This window comes from Micropterus dolomieu, linkage group LG20 (assembly GCF_021292245.1).
Source record: "Micropterus dolomieu isolate WLL.071019.BEF.003 ecotype Adirondacks linkage group LG20, ASM2129224v1, whole genome shotgun sequence".
Lineage (NCBI taxonomy): Eukaryota > Metazoa > Chordata > Actinopteri > Centrarchiformes > Centrarchidae > Micropterus > Micropterus dolomieu.
The window spans coordinates 22,065,687-22,085,058 of NC_060169.1; the positions used below are offsets into that span (position 1 = coordinate 22,065,687).

The 19,372-nt window shown below is 39.0% G+C and overlaps 2 protein-coding genes across 4 annotated transcripts in view; one reads left to right on the forward strand and one right to left on the reverse strand.

The window, feature by feature from the left end:
* Window positions 1-596: 596 nt before the first annotated feature.
* On the reverse strand, window positions 597-8,977 carry rnaset2 (ribonuclease T2). 3 transcript variants are annotated; one of them, XM_046033551.1, is made up of 11 exons: window positions 8,799-8,977; window positions 8,314-8,349; window positions 7,641-7,721; window positions 7,440-7,494; window positions 4,730-4,785; window positions 4,336-4,393; window positions 3,937-4,001; window positions 3,506-3,619; window positions 2,100-2,145; window positions 1,887-1,961; window positions 597-1,727 (listed from the first exon to the last, which is right to left on the reverse strand). In XM_046033551.1, exons 1-11 carry the CDS (start codon window positions 8,963-8,965, stop codon window positions 1,533-1,535), a joined length of 948 nt encoding a protein of 315 aa, XP_045889507.1. In that variant the 5' UTR covers window positions 8,966-8,977; the 3' UTR covers window positions 597-1,532. The 3 variants fall into 3 exon arrangements, with proteins under 3 accessions (XP_045889507.1, XP_045889508.1, XP_045889509.1); XM_046033552.1 differs by lacking the exon at window positions 8,314-8,349; XM_046033553.1 differs by lacking the exon at window positions 8,314-8,349 and having other exon boundaries at window positions 8,795-8,868.
* A 5,082-nt stretch (window positions 8,978-14,059) lies between these two features.
* myom2b (myomesin 2b) overlaps window positions 14,060-19,372 on the forward strand; it is a 30,642-nt gene continuing 25,329 nt past the window's right edge. Inside the window, exons 1-4 of the mRNA XM_046033594.1 lie at window positions 14,060-14,151; window positions 17,766-17,823; window positions 18,148-18,302; window positions 18,569-18,655. Of these exons, the coding sequence (XP_045889550.1) occupies window positions 14,069-14,151; window positions 17,766-17,823; window positions 18,148-18,302; window positions 18,569-18,655 (383 nt within the window). The 5' untranslated portion in view covers window positions 14,060-14,068. The remainder of the gene's footprint in view (window positions 14,152-17,765; window positions 17,824-18,147; window positions 18,303-18,568; window positions 18,656-19,372) is intronic.

Genomic DNA, 19,372 nt, shown 5'->3' on the forward strand with positions numbered 1-19,372 from the left:
TTCTAAAATAAGGTTTCATCAGCCGGTGTAATTCACCTTAAATGCTTGAATTGTGATCCCCAAACTTGGAACATCACTAAGAACAAGAGCTCATAGTCCTGTTTTCATGTGTTTGACAGGATTTGAACCACATTCAGAACATAGCTGGCACATTTCAGGGCATTTTAGCACTATTGAAAATGTAATCAGATGTGTTTAGTCAATCTGTGGTGCTGTGTTGTGGGAGGAGATTCAGGATTATGGACTGGTGTCTTTGTCCCGGTAGGATTAAGGCTCTGTAAGGAGATCACAACATTAATATTCATGCACACGGAGTAGATATGGACAGATAGAAAGAGACTAGCTGAAATATAGTACTATTACTATATTATACTACATGCATAGACAAACGAGTTAAGATTACACCCCTTAAAACCATCCTGAAACCACTGTTTTCAGGCAGATGGTCCATGTATATTCATTCCCCGGGGTCTATTCATAGGTGGAATTCACTTTCAATTACATAATTAAAAATACAAATTTAATAAATTTAATACAATTTTAATCAATATTGCATGTTTCATTTTAACTCACAGATGACTAGAGGGCACATTGACTTAATATTTAATGTTTTATTGACATTGAAAAAGTGACAGTACAGAAGTTCATGCTAGTCATTTCACACCACAGCATTTGTCCACCATCATTTACCTTTCTGCTCATGCTGAATTCATTTATCTATGCATAAAAAAGCCAGACAGCACCAATAGAAACAAATCATTGTACAAATCACTGGAGAATTAAATAATGTTTACCAAAACATTTGCTACATCCTTTGAAATCAAACATTTTATCTGTACAGGCGTAGAGCGTGTGTCGCAAAAATGGTGCATAATGAACTTGGGGTAGGTCTTGAGTTTGAAAATGAACAATGCAGAAGAAACTGAAACATTTACTCTCTACACTATATTTACTTTCTTGTCTATGCATAATGTATGTACACTATTGGTTTTAAGCTCACACGTGTGATGTGTGAACAGTCCCTGTTCAGCAACATAGACAGACCTAACCAGGCCTACAGCATATCATTGAGCAATTGCTTATGTTGTTGGAAAACATCAGAAGGTTACACATGATAGCTGGCCACTGTCTAAAAGATGTAGACCCTCGGATTCATCTACTGATAAGGGTCAGGAAGGAACACAATTCTATTAAAGCACTATGTAATAGAGGAGTGTGTGTCCTGGCTTTTGTAGGATATGAAAACAACAATACCCAGTAATTTTTTTTCAAGTACCTGTCAAAGCCAGAATTTTCATGCCGTTCAAAAAAAATGTTTGTGCATTGATTGTGTGAGGCTATTTGTGATGTACATTATCATTAAAGCTATGATGTTTATACTGAAAGCCTGAGAAAAATTTAATTATAGTTACTCAGTGTTTGCATGCTAAATTACAGTACAGTTGACTGGTAAATAAAGTGTTATTTGTCTTTGTGTGTGTTTAAGTAGGGTTGTAGTGTGCGTTGCATTTCAGTTTGCACATGTATGTGTATTATGTAAGAGGTGGGTAGTAAACTGGCATATCATGGTCACACACACTGAACCCAGATGCCTTGTCAACAGCCATGGGGTTGTCCCCGTCTCCCTTAGGTATTGATTTCATGGTAAACTGTTTCTCGCAGTCCAGGAGGGTGAAGTCAGGACTGAAACAGATCTCAATCTGCCCCAAAATCTGGACATCAGCATTCTGTCCAACACAAGAACAAACAATTTAATAATGTAACAGGTTTTCAGCCAACATAGTTTGAATACCGGACACAAAAAATGCAACTACACATTCCTGAAGACCATGCAAAACACAAACAGCAAAGTACAATCTTATTATTTGAATTTATGGAGTTTATACCTTTGATGAATGGGCACACTGGATCTTAGGTGTGACGCCGTAGAAGTTCTCTATGACTCCTTCAATTTGTGAAAACTACACATAGACACATTATGAGCAGAAAGAAGAGCAAAAGTGAGAGTCACTTTCATGGCACAGATTATTCCTTATATAACACCAACATTTCAGATTTTAATATACCATAATTTGACATTAAAATATGAGTGGACCTACTGTGTAGTATTTTTCTGAAGGGGTGATGTCAAACTTCTTTAGGATGCTACAACAAAAGAAACACAGATTTTTGTTTGAGGCTTCTGTATCCGTGTATCCGTTCTTTGATTATTTAGTTTTAAAACCAAAACGGAAAAAAAGATAAACAGAAAACAAAAAAAACAGACATCGGGGTTTTTTTTTCTGTTTTAAGACCAAAACAGAAAAATATTGGTTTTGATATTTAACGTATCTGATTTGTGTAGCTTTGTGTGTTACCCTTGATAAACCTGCAGCAGATACACTTGAGTGAAGGCGGTGCCTGATTCAATGTGATTAAGATGAGCCTGAATATTAACATAAGTGGGTTTTGGTTTTTAAGATTTCTTCAGTATCAAATTAATTCAGTGATAGTTGTCAATACATCCAATGGTACACAGTAAACATGAACTATTATTTATAGTTAAATCGGCTGAATATTAACGAACCATACACATATTAAAAGCCTCTCCACACTGTTTCGACCTGACCTTTATTTTCTTAGTGAGACGGAAGAATTTAGAAAGTTGCGCGGCGCTGCGGAGAGACTCCAGCTGCAGTAGGCACATGGATTAGGCTATGCGTAAAATCAGGAGCATCGGACTTCATCCAGCCAGAGGGAACGACCACTGACAGTCCGCAGTGCGTCAGTTCCACGGGCAACACAACCCATAATAGGGCTAACGGAGGGGGAGCGGGGCGTTGGATCGTACAGGGCGAAGGAGAGGAGGTCTTGGGAGTGACCTGGCGTGCTGCAGAGAGTCGGTGATCATTCCCTCTGGTTGGATGAAGCCTGACGCAGACCACAGTTGTTGCAAACAACAGGCACACAGGTACAGCAGCCATTTAGTTTGAAAACCAATAGGGATACAACACCAGTCATAGATAGAACAAAACGCAGCTGCTTTATTTTTCCGTTGTTGTTTTAAAACGGAAAAATCTGTTTTTCCATTTAAAGACAGAAAAAACAAAAAACTTTTTTTTTTTTTTTCAAATTCAGTTTTGAAATGAATTAATCAATGAACGAACCATACACGGATTCTTCACGGTACAGCAGCTAGCCTATATAATATTGTCCTGTTTTTCTAACTAAAAACCCACTTGTTGATGTTCAAGCTCATCTTAATCACATTTAATCAGGCACCGCCTTCACTCAAGTGTATCTGCTACAGGTTTATCAAAATCAGTATGTTTCCTTTTTGGTTTTAAAACAGAAAAAACAAAAAACGACTTGGTATTTTGTTTTTTCTGATTGCGTTTTGAAACAAATAATCAAAGAACGAACCATACACGGATTTTCCAGGTGTTGATGCTTTTCTCCAGAGTGACTTAAAATGAGTACATAACAGAGGTCAGTGTGAGGGTGCGAAAGTGTACATGTGCTGTACCTGTCCAAATCCAGTTTATGGTATAGTTCCAGTGCCTTGCTGAAGTATTTATGTTGACTATTCAGAGAAGCTGCTTTGGCTGCACATGTACCATGTTTGTGCCACTCATATTTCCTTTTGAAAACAGACAAGTCAGAGGATAAGTTAAGTTTGTGACTGTGTCATTAAGATCCTACAAATTTCAAAGTGTACAAGGCATAGTATAGTGAAGCAAAGTACATCAGCAGCCACAACTACAATCTGCACTATTATACAGCAATACAGTAGTTATTATCACTGTGTCATTTGTCAAACAGAGGAAAGACACTGGTTGTACACATTATTTGCATATCCGACTCTACTTCAGTTTGGATACATTGAAAACAAGAACTAAAGAAAAAGTGTCATAGACCAATGTAACAGGAAAATAAATCTAAGGATTGAGTAAATACCAGAATCCAGCAGACAGGGGGTTACGCAAGTCAGGCCAACTCTTCTTCATGTCTAGAAGCAGGTCCTGAAAATATACCCCCCCGCCCAAAAAAAAATTATTTGTTTTATCCATGAGTATACCAACTCAAAATCTCAAAATGATGAGAATAACAGTAATTTCCAACATTGTACAACAAAATAAAATTGACCTCAATACAAGGAAGATACATTTAAAATATTGTATTAATTGTAACTACATGTTGTGTACCGTCTCACCTGCCCATGTTAATGTTTTTACAGTGAGCGCACTAAGAGGTGGCAGAGCACAAATAGGCTATGGCACGCCATTTCCATAATTGTCATTTTTATGGATTTAACACCCACTTATAAAGACCCACTCGGGTTAAACAGCGTCGTACCTCGATTTGAGAAGAATTGAAATGCCACGATGAATTGCAGTCGATCCCTTTATCTGGCCTGGAAAACAGAAAGACTCACAATATTACAATCTCATTTGCCCTGTGTTACTTATGCAGAGAGAAAAAAGATGTAGTAAAAACACTGCAAGTTTTGCCAAGTGTTGTGTCTCTTTCCCTAAGTAATGCAGAAAAAGATGGGGGGGGGGGGGGGGGGGGGGGGGGGGGGGGGGGGGGGGGGGGGGGGGGGGGGGGGGGGTTAGTGGCACACATGTAAAACATCCCTGTAGATTTTACTTTTATAATATTTAATATGTGGTAATACCTAACAGGTAGTCATTAAGTAACACCAGCAACAAAGTAAAGATTGCACACACAAACATACGCACGCACATACCAGAGTCCATGCAGTGTCCAGTAGCTAATGTTGGGATGACATGCTGGATGTTCCATCTGTAATTTAGAAAATAAGAAATACTGTTATTCCATCTGGACACATAAAACTAACAATTGTACTAATACTAAGCTGCAGTGTCTTGTTGAGCTGAAATACAAAAAAAATCTGTATTAAGGTAGGAGAATTTAAGGACCATAGCTAGTGGCAGCACCACCAGCAATGGTTTAGTGATTGTAGTTTTAAGCAACTGATTAAAATAATCGCTTTCAAGATCCAGTATGTCGGGCATATTGTCTTTATGTTGCCAACCACCTAAGATATCATTAAGCAAAATGAGCCCTAGAGCAAATAAACGGCTAAAATATCCCATCCCAAACAGAAACTTGTCATAGCAAGACCACAGCGTTGCCAAATCAAACCTTTGCTTCTGACGCATATCCAGGCAGATCATACATAACCACATGACTCTTGAAGGTTTGAACCAGGAAAGTATAAAAAGCAAGATAAGTGGTTTCAAGAAGCACAAAATAAGGGATGTGAGCCTTGTGTTGTGACTAATGGAATAGTTAAAACCGCATCCTCCCGAGGTGAACAGAACGCTGTCTAATCCAACTAGATTGTTGACATATCGCCAGTCCCGTGACTCAGACATAGACCTCGCATGATCTGTAAGGATTAAATGTTGACTCACTGAGCAAATATATATATATATATATATATATATATATAGGTAACACTCCCAGACAATACAAGAGAAGTGATACCCTGTTATTAAACAATTTATCATTATTGTTAGACAAACATTATCTATCTACACTACACTCAATTTGTTGCAACATATGCTAAGCTACCCCTTAAATCTAAAACCTATACAGAGTAGTCTGTAAACAATAAAAGTGATTGTATTCCTTTTTGAAATGTAAACCCATTTGAATCCATGGCTAACCTGCTGTGGTGCAGGGTTGTTATTATCTTTTCTGGTGCAGGAATATATCTGCCCAGACATAGGCATGATACTTTTCTAGCCCACAGATAAGGTTAATGTCGGACACTGAAGTTTAACGAACGCTGAGGTTTTTCACATGACTGTGTCGAACTGAAACACACTAATCAACCACAGGCTGCTGACAGTGAGGATGCTTGTCACGATAAACTGAAGACCTCATAGACATTAAGTATAATATTGATTCAGTTAAAATGAAACAATCCTGAACTTGAGAAACATATGATTGGAGTAAAAGGGATTAATAATTTAGAGTTAGGAAAGTTTCCTTCTTTCCATCCTACAAATTAAAGAATAACAGAATAATGTATAGTCAAATCTGGATATTTCGACTTGTCATGGTAGGAAAAGCAACAGTGCTACTGACAACATTAACAATGGCTCTGTGCTATTCAAGCAGCTAAAAGGCAATTGTTAATTTTATTAATTACACTAGAGATGCACCGATTACATTTTTCCTGGCCGATTTTAAAGGTCTGATCTGCCGATTCCAATCTTTCTAAGAACTATAATTGACAGCGTACATAAACATTTTTGTAACATTTCTTTATTGGAAAATTCTTTCATTATTAGGATCCTCATTTTGCTTTTGCTTTTCTGACTGGGGTCCATTCAGCTGTATGTTCATTCTAAAACACTGACAATTAAATAACTTGTACATTTCTCCAGCACTGCAGCAGTTTACAGGACCATCTCTCACTCAGAATAGAAAGTGCTTGGGGTCAGGCTGCTGGGCAGAATTCTCTGTACAAATAATATCTAACTGAAAATACACTGCAGTATAACAGCTAAGAGAGTATGACAGTGTTACTGTGGTGGAAATGGGGGTATTTGTCATCCATCCATCCATCCATCGTCAACCGCTTATCCTGTGTACAGGGTCGCGGGGGGCTGGAGCCAATCCCAGCTGACATCGGGCGAAAGGCGGGATACACCCTGGATAGATCACCAGTCCATCGCAGGGGGGGTATTTGTATATTTATGTAAATATATTGAAAGAATACTATTTCGAGTGGCCTATGTTATTTCTAATCTCACAATTTTAATTCTCCACATTATTTTATCGTTTACTCACAAACTACAGTAATCTGCTCATTTTGCTTTTCCCTTCAGACACACACACATACACCAGTCTCTCTCGCTCTCTCTCTGTATCTGTCTGCTCTGTTTACTTTATTTGTCAGCAGTTTTATAAGGACAACCTGCGTTTAGAACTTTTACACCCGTGATTCCATTTTCACAGCAGCAGGTGAGCTGCGTGTGGAGGAGGCTTGTTAATTACTGATAAAGACCACCGTGGTACTGAATGACATCAGCACCAAAATATCCACCATCCAGTGTCCGCATCTTTTCTCTGCAGGTATAAATGCAAGCGTTTTTAGTGTGTGTGTGTGTTTGTGGCTGTGACAATAGCCGTCTGTGCCGCTGTGCGCATGACCTGAAACACCGTTCCTACGCAGCACGTGTGTAAAATGGTCAATGTGACCGGCAGAAAAACGGATATTTAAGTTCAGCCTCTGTCACCGGTCATGGCAGATTAAGCTGAAAACCGGCCAATTCCTGTCCCCAGCCGATCGATCGCTGCATCTCTAAATTACACCTCATGATTTTCCTTAATATGTTTAATTGAGTTCTGTGAAAAGGCCCTATTGTTTCTTTAAAAAATAAAATAAATTATTAAATAAATAATGATAGGAAGAAACTCACACTACAGAAGGTGCTTGGCCAGTGGTGCGTCAGGATCAGTTTGGTCCACATGTGTCTGAAATACAAATGCATTTATTTCTTAGTGAAGTCAAGTTCGTTTCTTATTTGAACAGTATAACAATGACACAACGTGGTCTATTTAAAGCTATATGTTAATTTAATAGACAAACAGATGGAAAAGTGTTATTGTTCTGTACTTACGGAGGTGAAATCAGGAAGGCAGTGGACAGGGCTGCTGTTACCAGGCAGAGCAGAAGAGGAGAGCACAGCCTCATGTTTGACCTAAAAGACGATAACAGATCGGTCATTTAACAGCTGCTTTCATCCAGAGCTCAATATTGAAAATCAGAATAAACCACAATTACTGCAAAATCTAAATCACAACAACAATAAAACGTCAAGTGTACAATTGGTAAAACATTTGTGTCTTCGGAGAATTCATGCATTATTATCAAAGTACATTTCTATAAAAATGGATTTTGATGAAACCATGTCCTACTACAACAACTGTAGATATTAAACAGGATTAGAACAGGCACATGGGCAGTGACTGATACTTGGGTAAACGTAGAAAACAGAAAGTTGCTTACAACAGGGCCGTAAATGGTAATGAGGACTTCATAGAACAACCCAATTAGGCAATCAGCAAAAAACCCATATCCCGTTTGAAACATAATGCCTGCACACTAACTACCTTTGCCAGTTTAGCAACAGGTCCTTAAATCTCATCAATTATGGAGGCGGCAATTTCTGTGGTTATATAAGAAACTGACAACACCAAGCAAGTTCTCACAAACGTGCTCTCCTGCCTGCTACTTAACGTTACACGCCAACAAAGTCAGCAATAACGCCAAAGACCTATTCATCTACTTACTTCCTAAGACAGCTCTCCAACACTGCAGTGCAGTTCCTAGAGAAGCAACCATAGAAGTAATAGTGTTTAACAATAGCACGTGAACACAGTCGGAATGAAAGACAACTTGCATGTTTATGGACCAGTTCTGAAAGAAGTTTTTTTGTTTGTTTTTTTTTAATCTAACGTTAACCTGTCCTGGTCGATCGAGATCATAAACACAGATGGCGACAGGGGCAACTTTGAACTCTATGATCGGGCACAATAAATCATCTTATTAAACTAACTTAAAACTAAATTAGAGTACGTAACGTTAACGCTAACTACATTTGTGAAAACGTTAGCTAGGCCGGGCTACAAATTCTAAATAATGTCTGTAGTCGGATGTTAGAAATTAACCAGCAAAGCTACCGAATCTTTAGTCAGAGAAAACTAACACATGGTAAAACTTATATTCAGTTTTAACAGAACAACCGTAAGTTAAAGTCTGAGTTGGTCTCACCTACCGGATATATTGCAACAAGGATTTGTGGTGGTCACCCAGTGTGTTGCACAGGGGTACAGTACTATGAAGTCTGTTGTTTTTGTCCATGGACCCCGGCCATTGGCACTTCACTACCTGTCTCGGTCTGCTCAGCCAATCGTAAGCGCTGTAAACGTCATGCGTCATCATGTGGTAGGATGGGTGGCTTGATTTGTTGTCCGGACTCGACCGGCGGCTGCTTGTCCTGAAGCCTTGTAGTGACGGGTTTTAACCAGGTTCGCTAATGTATCAGAGTACAAGCGTTCATTTCAAAACAGCTTGCATTACAGTGTACACTACAATCTTAGTAATACTGTTATGATTATGATACTTTTAGGACACATTTTGTTTCATGTTACAGGGATTATTATTATTATTAAGAAATTATTACAGCGTCATGACATCTGGAGAAAAAGACATTTTTAGCTTAACTGAAGACACCACACATACATTTATAGGTAGCAATGTTTTTTTTTTTGTAATTAATGCAGATTTCATAACAAACCACATTTTAATGAGTTTGTAGAGAATATGGCTGATTAAAACAGCATTTGTGATATTTGGAAGCTGATCACATATTAATTAAATATGTAGTCAGTTATATTATACGGTGTTAATCAACATAACAAAAAGGATGTTTTAGTCCTGATAGAAAGGGCACAGACGGTCTGACTATGCTTACAACACACTGTGGGATTTACTGCATATCTCCATTGTTACTCTTTGCATTCATGTCTTTACAGCTGCTGCAGTTGGCAAGCTGCCATCCTCTATGCCTCCAGGCTCAACAGAAAGCATGTGACCTAAACAGGTTTACAAAATCCACAATGAACAGACTGCACTTAATAGGGACAGCTGATGTGATTTTCTGTTAAAATTCCTCAGATCTTGGTCAGTATAAACCCAAGATTAAAATAATGCTTGTATGTACTTGAGTACAGTTTACAGTTTTGGTTTTTGCAGAGACTGGTGTATTCTAAATAGTCAAGATTGAGAAACAGTCAAGTAAATGCCTACATTGTGTTTTTTCATTTGAAGACAAATATTCAGACAGACATCTCACTTTGTGAAGTGCTCTACACTAACGAGTCATAATTTAAAGTTAACCGGACAGGCCTGACTTATTAGATGCATGAAGTGCCCAGGGGTTCCTTTTAAATAATGACTCATTAGAAGCCAGTGTGTAAAATGAAGCATGTCAGGACACTAAAATGAGAGAATAATTTATCTTGCCATGTCTGCAGTGTCAAAAGGTGTTGCTTGGAATAGTGAAAATGAAAAAGAAGCAGAGATCGATCATATATACGTACACATATTCCATCCATCCATCGTCAACCGCTTATCCTGCCTACAGGGTCGCGGGGGGCTGGAGCCAATCACAGCTGACATCGGGCGCAGGGTGGGGTACACCCTGGACAGGTCGCCAGTCCATCGCAGGGCCACACATAGACGAACAACCACTCACACTCACACCTAAGGACAATTTAGGGTAACCAATCAACCTAGCCTGCATGGCCTTGGTGGGAGGAAGCCGGAGCACCCGGAGAGAACCCACGCAGACAACATGCAAACTCCACACAGAAAGGCCGGGGCAACCGGGGTTTGAACCCACGACCTTCTTGCTGTGAGGAGACAGTGCTAATTTTCAAATAAATTTTTTTTCAATGCCTCCGCCAACTTAAAATTGAATTGCTGAATTGCTGAAAATTTACCACCTTCAGTACCCTAAAACCCTGGCTTACCAACGTCTCACTGTCAGCCAGCAACATAATGTACCAAAATAATCACGGTGCTTTGATTACAGAGTTTACTACCACATGACCAACAGAGGGCTCATTTCAACCACAGACGTCAGTTCTGGACAAAAAGAAAATACAAACATTACAATAGGGCACAGAAATACAATGGATCTCTGTTCATGAAAGAAATTCATGATTTATTAAGGCTAAATAAACCATTAATGAACAAGTTGAACAAGTCATACCTCATGTGTCAGTATAGTTACCTCATGTTAACCTCATGTTTTTAATATACTTTGTTTTTTAAGAATTTATAAAAATGTTTTTAATGCATAAATGACATTATTTGGAATTGAATCTAGCTCATTTAAAAATGTCATATGTTATTGGGTAGGTGATGGGAATGGGATCTTGTGAGTCTGAAAACCAAGGCCTGAGTTTTATTTTTTTCTCACAGCCTCTGTGGCATTTGCCTTCTTTATATCTATCTGTTTCTATTCTGCTGCTTAATTTGAATGTAAAAAAAAAAATTTAAAAAAAACTCCTTTACCTGAATATTACTCTACTACAAAAATGTATCTTTCTTTGTTTCCAAAATACCCCTCAGCTCTCTTTGGTAGTGTTGCTCCCCATTCACGCATTCCCAGACTTTAAAGGCTTGCTGTAAGATGGTGCTCTTACAGAGAGAGCCACATGTTTCTGACCATTACAGCTTTAAAGAAAATCATCTTGTCTTTTGTCTTCTTGGTTGCTTCTTTCACACTCTTCTGTCTACGTCACACAAACACACACACATCACACACTCCTCCCCAAGCCCCTACCTTCCTTTTTTTCTAATGTAACTCCATGTTGTCCCGTCACATGATTTCACCTCAGATGTGAAATGTGTTTAACAGCTCCTCCACTGTGTCAGGAATAGTCTAGCTGTAACTGTAGCTAGTTTTATAAATAGGCCCTGGCCAAAGTTCAGCATGCGACACTGTTTCTCAAGACGTTTCTGAGTGCATATGGAGAAAGATCTTAGAGGGGAACTTCATTGCTGTCTAAAGTGCAGCTAGAACATTTTAAATGTGGATGTGAAACAGCCGTATACTGTAGATATAGTATGTTGCCATTGCAACATCAAATTTAAATTTGATGTTCAGAGTTTGAAGCTGCATGCTCTATAAACTCTGAAACGCTATCTAAAATATATTTTATTATTCAACAATGATGCCTTGTTGCGACATGGTTCTTGAGAAACCTCATATTACTGCCTGTTTCGTGACGCTAAAAATTCTATTTGTAAATGTGTGGGTGCCACATCGCCATGCAGATTCTCTGCATTGTCTAGATCAGCTGGTATATTTGAATAAGCAGTTGTTTAGCATCACTTGTTGAGTCAGAATCCAGCAATTGGGCTAACATGGCTTCCACTAAAAACTGTAACGGGAAAACTCTGTTAATCAAATAGTGGACTGGTTCTAGTGGCCCTGAGTCTTGAAGGATACTGGTTATATATAGGCAGCTCTCTCTCCTTATAAGGCCTCAGGGAGACGCCGATGGGGGTCGGTTGGAGACGGGTGGTGGTTTTGTTGGCCTGCTACTTGGTTTAGGCTGACTCCCTGTGGATTCAGGCTGACAACCGAAGTCTCTGCAAAAGAACTCTCAAGGGGTAAGAAAAATTACAATTTTATTCTCTTTCCGATGCTATCCTAGGCTTTGTCATCTACTTTTGTTTCAAACCCAAGTGTAGCAGGTGGGATCAGTTGGATGAAGGAATAGAGAGCAGATTAAGGCACAACCAAGAGCTGTTGCATGATCCCTAAACAGAGCTGATACTAAAATACTTAAAGGCATACATGAATTATGAAGGCTGTGCAGCAGTTTAATTAGAATAAATGAGTTAACCACTGTTGTGAGGATAATGGCTATAATTACCTTGTTTGAGGAAGGACACATAGACAGCAGGTCTCCATGTGTTTATCAGAGTAAGACTCTTAATTGGTTAAAATGGACTCACACTGAACAGTCAAATTTGGTAGGGATACTTAGGATTCTTGCTTCAGTGGACAAATTGCTGGTGTGTAGTTCTGGGACTCATAGTGTGTTGACTTTATTTGATCTTTTCATTTTTAATCAAGAAATTCACAATACGAATGAGCCATTATTATTCCATTGTATTAACATTACATTAACACACAGCAAGTGTTTGTGACCAAATAGCAACTGTTTATGATCAGGTGGCAGAATTTAAAAGGTTTGTACAGTTATGGTTGAGAGTTTTAGAGGCTTACTGTTACAGACTGAGTGGCTCAGGTGTCATTTGGCAAGCATTTGTGCTGTTACAGTATTGGCAGAGGCAGAGGACAGCCACTGGGGTGTAGGACTGATGGGACTAGAATATGAACTGCCTGCAGCGACCACTTGGCTGAAGGCAGTTTAATGCATATTTTCTTTCGAAGCACAGTGTCTTTGTATGTCACATTTTCTATGACAAATTTATAATTTGTGGCTTTTATACTGCACAACAACACGATTCGACCAGGAATTTAACTGTCATTGATTTTAGGGGTCAGAGGTAAGAGGTCAAGGATTACGGCATTATTTGTGTTATCGGTCTGACTGGCTGATTAATTGATGGTACTGAGGCATTACAAGTGAGTTAAATATGGCTTTGGTGATAGTTATGGTGACCCTGAAGCTGGGGCAAATGTGTTTCAGAGATGCGGATGGGAGGGTCGCTTTATGTTTCATATGACCTTATTTCTGGTCTCTGAGGACTCAGGTGATGTAAGGCAGTTATGTTCTAACACCACTAAGCGTGCATGATGTTAGACAAAGTTATGCTCTTGCTTTCGTGTGTGTACTGTGAAACATGTTAATATTAGACACACTGCTACTGTAACGAGTACAAAAGAATACAAATTGTAAATTGTATTTGCTGATGGCTGTACTGTCAGTTTCTGCTCATATACATTATGGGTCCAACAATAGTCTACATCCATGCTTTATGTTTATTTATGTGTACACGTGTGTTTTTATTGCTGGTGTCTTTAAATCAACAAGTGTCACCTTGTCATTGCTGAAGCTGACAGTAAGACTGCTGTTTGTTACATACAGTGTGTGTGTGTGTGTGTGTGTTTGGGTGTGTGACAGTGTTACCAACTCCGTGTGTCCAGATTCTTTTTGCAGGGGCAATAAGCGCAAATGTATTGTCCACATTGTATTCTTACCACACATTGTTGCAAAGCACCAAAGAGAAAGACAGGACTTAACCATCTCTTTCCTTTCTTTACATTTGTCTTCATTAGACTGCATCCAATTCCTGAAGTCATTCTGACAATCCTGTAGGATTGGTGGCTCTAGTGTTTGTGTGTTCATGTCACTTTGTTGTTGGAAGTACATGTAAGTGAGGATCTACAATACTTTGTTACCATGTCAGCCCGTGTGTGTGTGTGTGTGTGTGTGTGTGTGTGTGTGTGTGTGTGTGTGTGTGTTACTGGTCCAACAGGTCTGTATCTATTGTGTCACCATGTCAATGTGGATCAAACGTGGAAATTACAACCAGGAATACCACCACAAACAGAGCGAATATGTGGTTAAAGAATACAGCAGGTACATGTTACACTCTAATGCTACCTTAATTATAACTAAAACATTAAGCTAACAGTAGTTTTGTTAGAGTAGTAAGCTGTGTCATTGCTAAACCTGCAATAACAGCCATACAGGCTAAATATAGCAAAAATAACTTAGTTTATAAACTCAGACTAAGTTAAAGCTGTGGTTGGCAACATTGGTGAACTAGCAAGAGACAGTTAAATTTTGAAAATATCCAACTGAAAACATCCCACCGCCTCTCTTCAGGCCTCCCTCCAAAACACACTGTGCGTGCAGGTCAGTAGGTAGACAGGCAGGTAGGCCATGCTTATTACAGTCCTGCGACAGCCACAGATACTGGATTGTTTTCATTTATGTTTCAGAGCATTTGATTCATTGATTGCTGCTGGGATGTAAAGAGAATTTTAACATATACAACAAAAAATGCTTCTGAAATAAATTGCCTACCCCAGCTTTAAAATAGGAAGGCTAACCTGGTTAACATTAAGCTAACCCCAAGACCAAACTAACCCCAAGCTGAACTTAAAAATGGTTTTCAGAAGGGTCCAAAACTCGTCTTCAAAATCCATTTTCAGGGCTGATCAACGCATTTTGGTTATATTAAGCCAAATAAAACATGTCTTTCCAGCAGTCAAAAACACTCCTCTGTGCTCTGTTAAAATACTGAAACCTGTTTGCAATGCACAGAAGTGAGAGTACACATCAGTGAGCAGGTTGAGAAAAACTGCTCTGGATTTGCATTTAAATTTTTCTCATATTCAAGAGAGGCTGTCCAACATTCAAGCAGCTAAAGTCTGATGTTGATGCCTTTTCCTCAAAATAATATAACAGCATCACAGGAAAGCTTTGATGCAGAGTGGCTAGTATAACTTGCCTAAATTGGATTAGCTTTAATAATTTTAACAAAGGCATCTCTGGAAAGCTGAAATATGTAGAAAATATAAAAAAACTAAAAAACAGGCCTCCTCACTTTCCACTGTAACAAACTGGCTGATGTGAATTCTCAATATTCCAACACTGTGGAAAAATCTGTTGCTAACAGATTTTCTATCACATTCTGCAGATGTTCAAGTAGGCCTAGATGTGTTTGTTTGTGTGAGTGATTGTAGAAGGGTATTCAGGCTGCTGCGTTTATATGTCTATCCATACCACTTCACAAATCTTGTTCTTTCTGCTGCCCACTTTTTCTTGCTTCTTTTTAATTTTTGCTGATATTCCAGGTTGGGCGTGAGAACGTGTTGAATAAACAGCTAACAAGCACACAAGTCTGACTTGTTTGATGAGGACTACCTAATACTTTTAACAATGTGTTCAATGACAAGTGTTGAATTCTTCCTACTCATATGATGGTAGTGATTCTGCTCGTATAGAGCTTATTAACCTAACAGGTTTTCTTCTCTTTTATTCCAAACTCAAGTAAGTATCAAATATGTGTGTGTAATGTGCCGTGAACAATGACTGACTGATTTGGTAGTTTAACATATATTAATTATAGTACCTCAAAATGGTAATTTCATTAACAATCCCAAACTTTAAACACCACAAGAGAGGATAGTTTTTTCTTCTGCTTCAAATATGATCTCAGTTGTCTAGGTTACTAAGCATATGGAGTCTTTTTCACAAGGTTTTCCCCATCTCCTCTGCAGAGCAGCACTCTTTAATTTACATGTTACTTGTTTGGGGCGAAACCACAAATCCCAGAGGCTGTGTAAATGGTCGTCATACCCCAACCTCGCATCTATTTGCAACACAAAAACTAAAACTTTTGGTCAAGTATGGCCTTATCTTCCTCTCTTAACATGGTCCCTCCTGCCTTGGTTTTATCACAGTGGTCCCCACACCAACTACTTCATCTGCTGGTACTTGGTGCTTTCAGGATCGCCTGACTTTCTGGACTGAAGTGCACTCCCCTCTGTTTTCCAGTGGCAATGATGGAATAAGTTCAGGCCTGAGGGCTTCATGGGCAACAGTGATAAAAGGCACCGACTCAGAGCACTGCTGTGCTTGCTGTGTACTGCTGACAATCTCCAGCTGTCAGGCAACAGGCCTGTTGCCAGCTCTGGGCCTTTAGTTGCATAGTCTGCTGAATATTTGGATTTGGCTATGCGCAAAAAGATTGCATATGACAGCAAAAAAAAAAAAAAGAAGGGTAGTGTGATTAGTCATTGTCCCCACTTTTCTTGTTTCAAACAGCTGTGTCAATCATAATGGTTCATGAAAAAACAGTTGTGTGTGAAGTTTTTACAACTTAAAGGCAGGTGGTTTGCCTTCAAATATTTAATTGTAGAGATACTGAAATTCTGATCATCATGTTTGAAGTATCTTCTAACAAGTCCAGTTGCCCTTGATTTTAATCTTCCTTGGATAAATTTAATCTGGATGACTGAGAACCTTCACAGACATCTTGCTAAGCATTTTGGGATGAACAACCAATTGCAGAGTATAGAAACCACCTAAAGTTTAACCTGAGTTGCCAACAACATAAACTTCAAGTATCTTCAACCAAGTCCAGTTTCCCTTGATTTGAACCTTCCTTTGATGAAATAAACACCTCTAAAATGAATGACTCTACAGCACAAGAAACTTTGGGTGACTCTGTTAGGCACAAATTACTCTCAAACACAATTATGCCCTCTGTGGAGCAAACTTTCCTGAGGGCACCAGCTACCATGCCTTGAACACAGATGTTGAACAGTAAGGTGAAATCCTGCAATGCACCCTATTAACCCTCTTTGTGGTGCTCAAAGGCGCTCCGATATCAACCATGACAGGCCAATTATGAAATTTTCCTTAACCAGGTTCACACCATTTTGTTGTGTTCGTGTCAGGGATCAAAAGCATGGGGCTTTCACTCCTTTACATTTTTATTACCAGTTAGAGAGAGGAAATAACCTGTGTGAAAAATAACAAATCCTATTTGTAATCCTAATACAATAACCACATCACAACCTCTAAACTTGTTGCTGCACCACTTCTTATGTCTTCATGAATGCTTGTTTGGGGTACAACAGCCTGATGTTCCAGCAAGTACTTGGTGAATCAGTACTGACTGACTTAACTGATAATTTGAAATCTCAGCGCACTGGCCTGCAGATCTTGCTAGACACCCCCAATCTTTGGTATAACAAGGGTTATAATGAATAACCTTCTTTTTTTTTTACTCTTTTATTTAAAATGATTTTCATAGTTATGAAAATGGCACGAAACAATGTGAAATCAGATCACAAGCCCTGTCAGGCACTGGCTACACACTGCATACAGCCTGTTGCGCATATTTGAGAGGCAAACAAACACACGGCACAAGAGACATGTCATTTGGTCTGCTAGGCACCTGAGTAATTTAACAGGCTGAGCATTCAACATGCACAATTGAAACCAGTGCGACTTACTCCTTTAAGTAGTGTTAGTTGGGAGATGCACTGTTAAATAAGAGTAATACCACATCTTGAATATTTTTAACAAATGATACATAGTGTTACAATATATATATACAAAGGAGGTCATTGTTCAAAATCACATCCTCACATATGTTTAGGAATTTACTCAGTTGCAAAAGGAAACACTTGTTTTCCTGAATCTGTTAGCGAAACTGACTTACTGTTTGTCTTTAGCTCTGAGGCGATGGAGGAAAGATATGAGCACAAAACACAAGCTCGCATCCAGGAATTGGTAAGAATCTATTTGCTAGATTCGTTCTGGAGCTAGGCACCTAAGAATGTAACTATATGTTGTTCTGTGTATGATGTACTGTACGTGACAATAATACTTGATTTGATTTGATCGTTCCTTAAACATTGGATGATTGTGAAATTATCTGTACCTGAGCTCATATCAATACAGTAGCAGTTGAAACACAATATCATATAATATAGGATAGTGTACTATAGTACAATGCTATAGTATAGTCATAGGGTCATAAGGCAACGTGGAGAAGTGTGTGAGTAAGTTATTTATTTGTATGATATTTATTAGTATTCCTATTTCCCTGTTTAGTTGAGGACAAAGATGTTGGACAAATATGTGCATGAGGAGCCAATGATCAGGGGACCAAAGTTTCTGGCCAGACTCAGATCCCACACTGTGTATGAAAACTCTTCAGTCAAACTCTTCTGCACTGTTGACGGCTTCCCTCTACCTGTTGTAAAATGGTGAGTAAGAACTAAAAACTAGTATTTCTTTTAAAATGGTAACCTAATACTAAATCTGACTTAATCTTATTCATTAAAAGCACTTATTCAACCATAGGGTATTTCATGAAAATAGGCTGGATCATCTCGTTCTTATCTTGTTTTAGATGTAATAGTAATATGATATTAGATCTTATTAGTGATGTTAGCAATAAAAAAGAAGAAGTTTGTCTGTCATGGTTTCACACATCTTGATGCTGATGAACTGCATTTTTCAACTATTTTAGGTATAAAGATGGTGTGATCCTGGACACATCCTCTGGAAGGTACCTGGTTGAATCCAAAGGTGGAATCCATGCTCTGGAGATCCCAAGGTACTGTAAGTTGCCACTGACTTTAAATTAGATTTGACAGTGGGACAGCCCTAAGCCCTCACGGACTAAAGGGGCCTGAAAGTCTTTGAGTCATTGAGTGTGGACATTGAGATTGGGCCGATGTCTTAAACCATCAGAAAATCTTTCTTGTCAGTCCCATCATGATCGCCACACACATTCAAACTACAGTAATAAAGTCACACGGCTACCAAAAGGGGTGGGGGGTTGGGGCATATGTTCCTTCAGTCTTAGGAAGCTCAGCTGTTCGAGTGCTGACCTCAGTGCTATGTGATACTCCAGGATTATTTAAGTGATCACTCTCTCCGTGGATCCAGTCATCTTTAGCTCCTTCTGTCTATTACATACACAGAGATCAGCCAACAGCCATTAATCATTGTAGAAAAATACTCTTAAAACTCCCATCACCCTCCTGAATGGTCTGAATCAGACTGTTAGATAGATGACCATTTATACTCAATGCTGTGTGTTTTTAAGTAAAAAAAATAGGGATAGTATCCAAGTTTTAAAAATAGGCTGGAAGACTTTAGGGGATACATCTCTTTTGAATGAAAAATTACCAGCAGCTTGTCATAATTTTAAGCCAGGCACATGACAGAGAGAGCAAAAGCAGAACCCCACCCCGCAACCACTAAGTCCTATATGCTTACACCATGGCATTCCTGTACTCCCCCCCCCCCCCCCCCCCCCCCCCCCCCC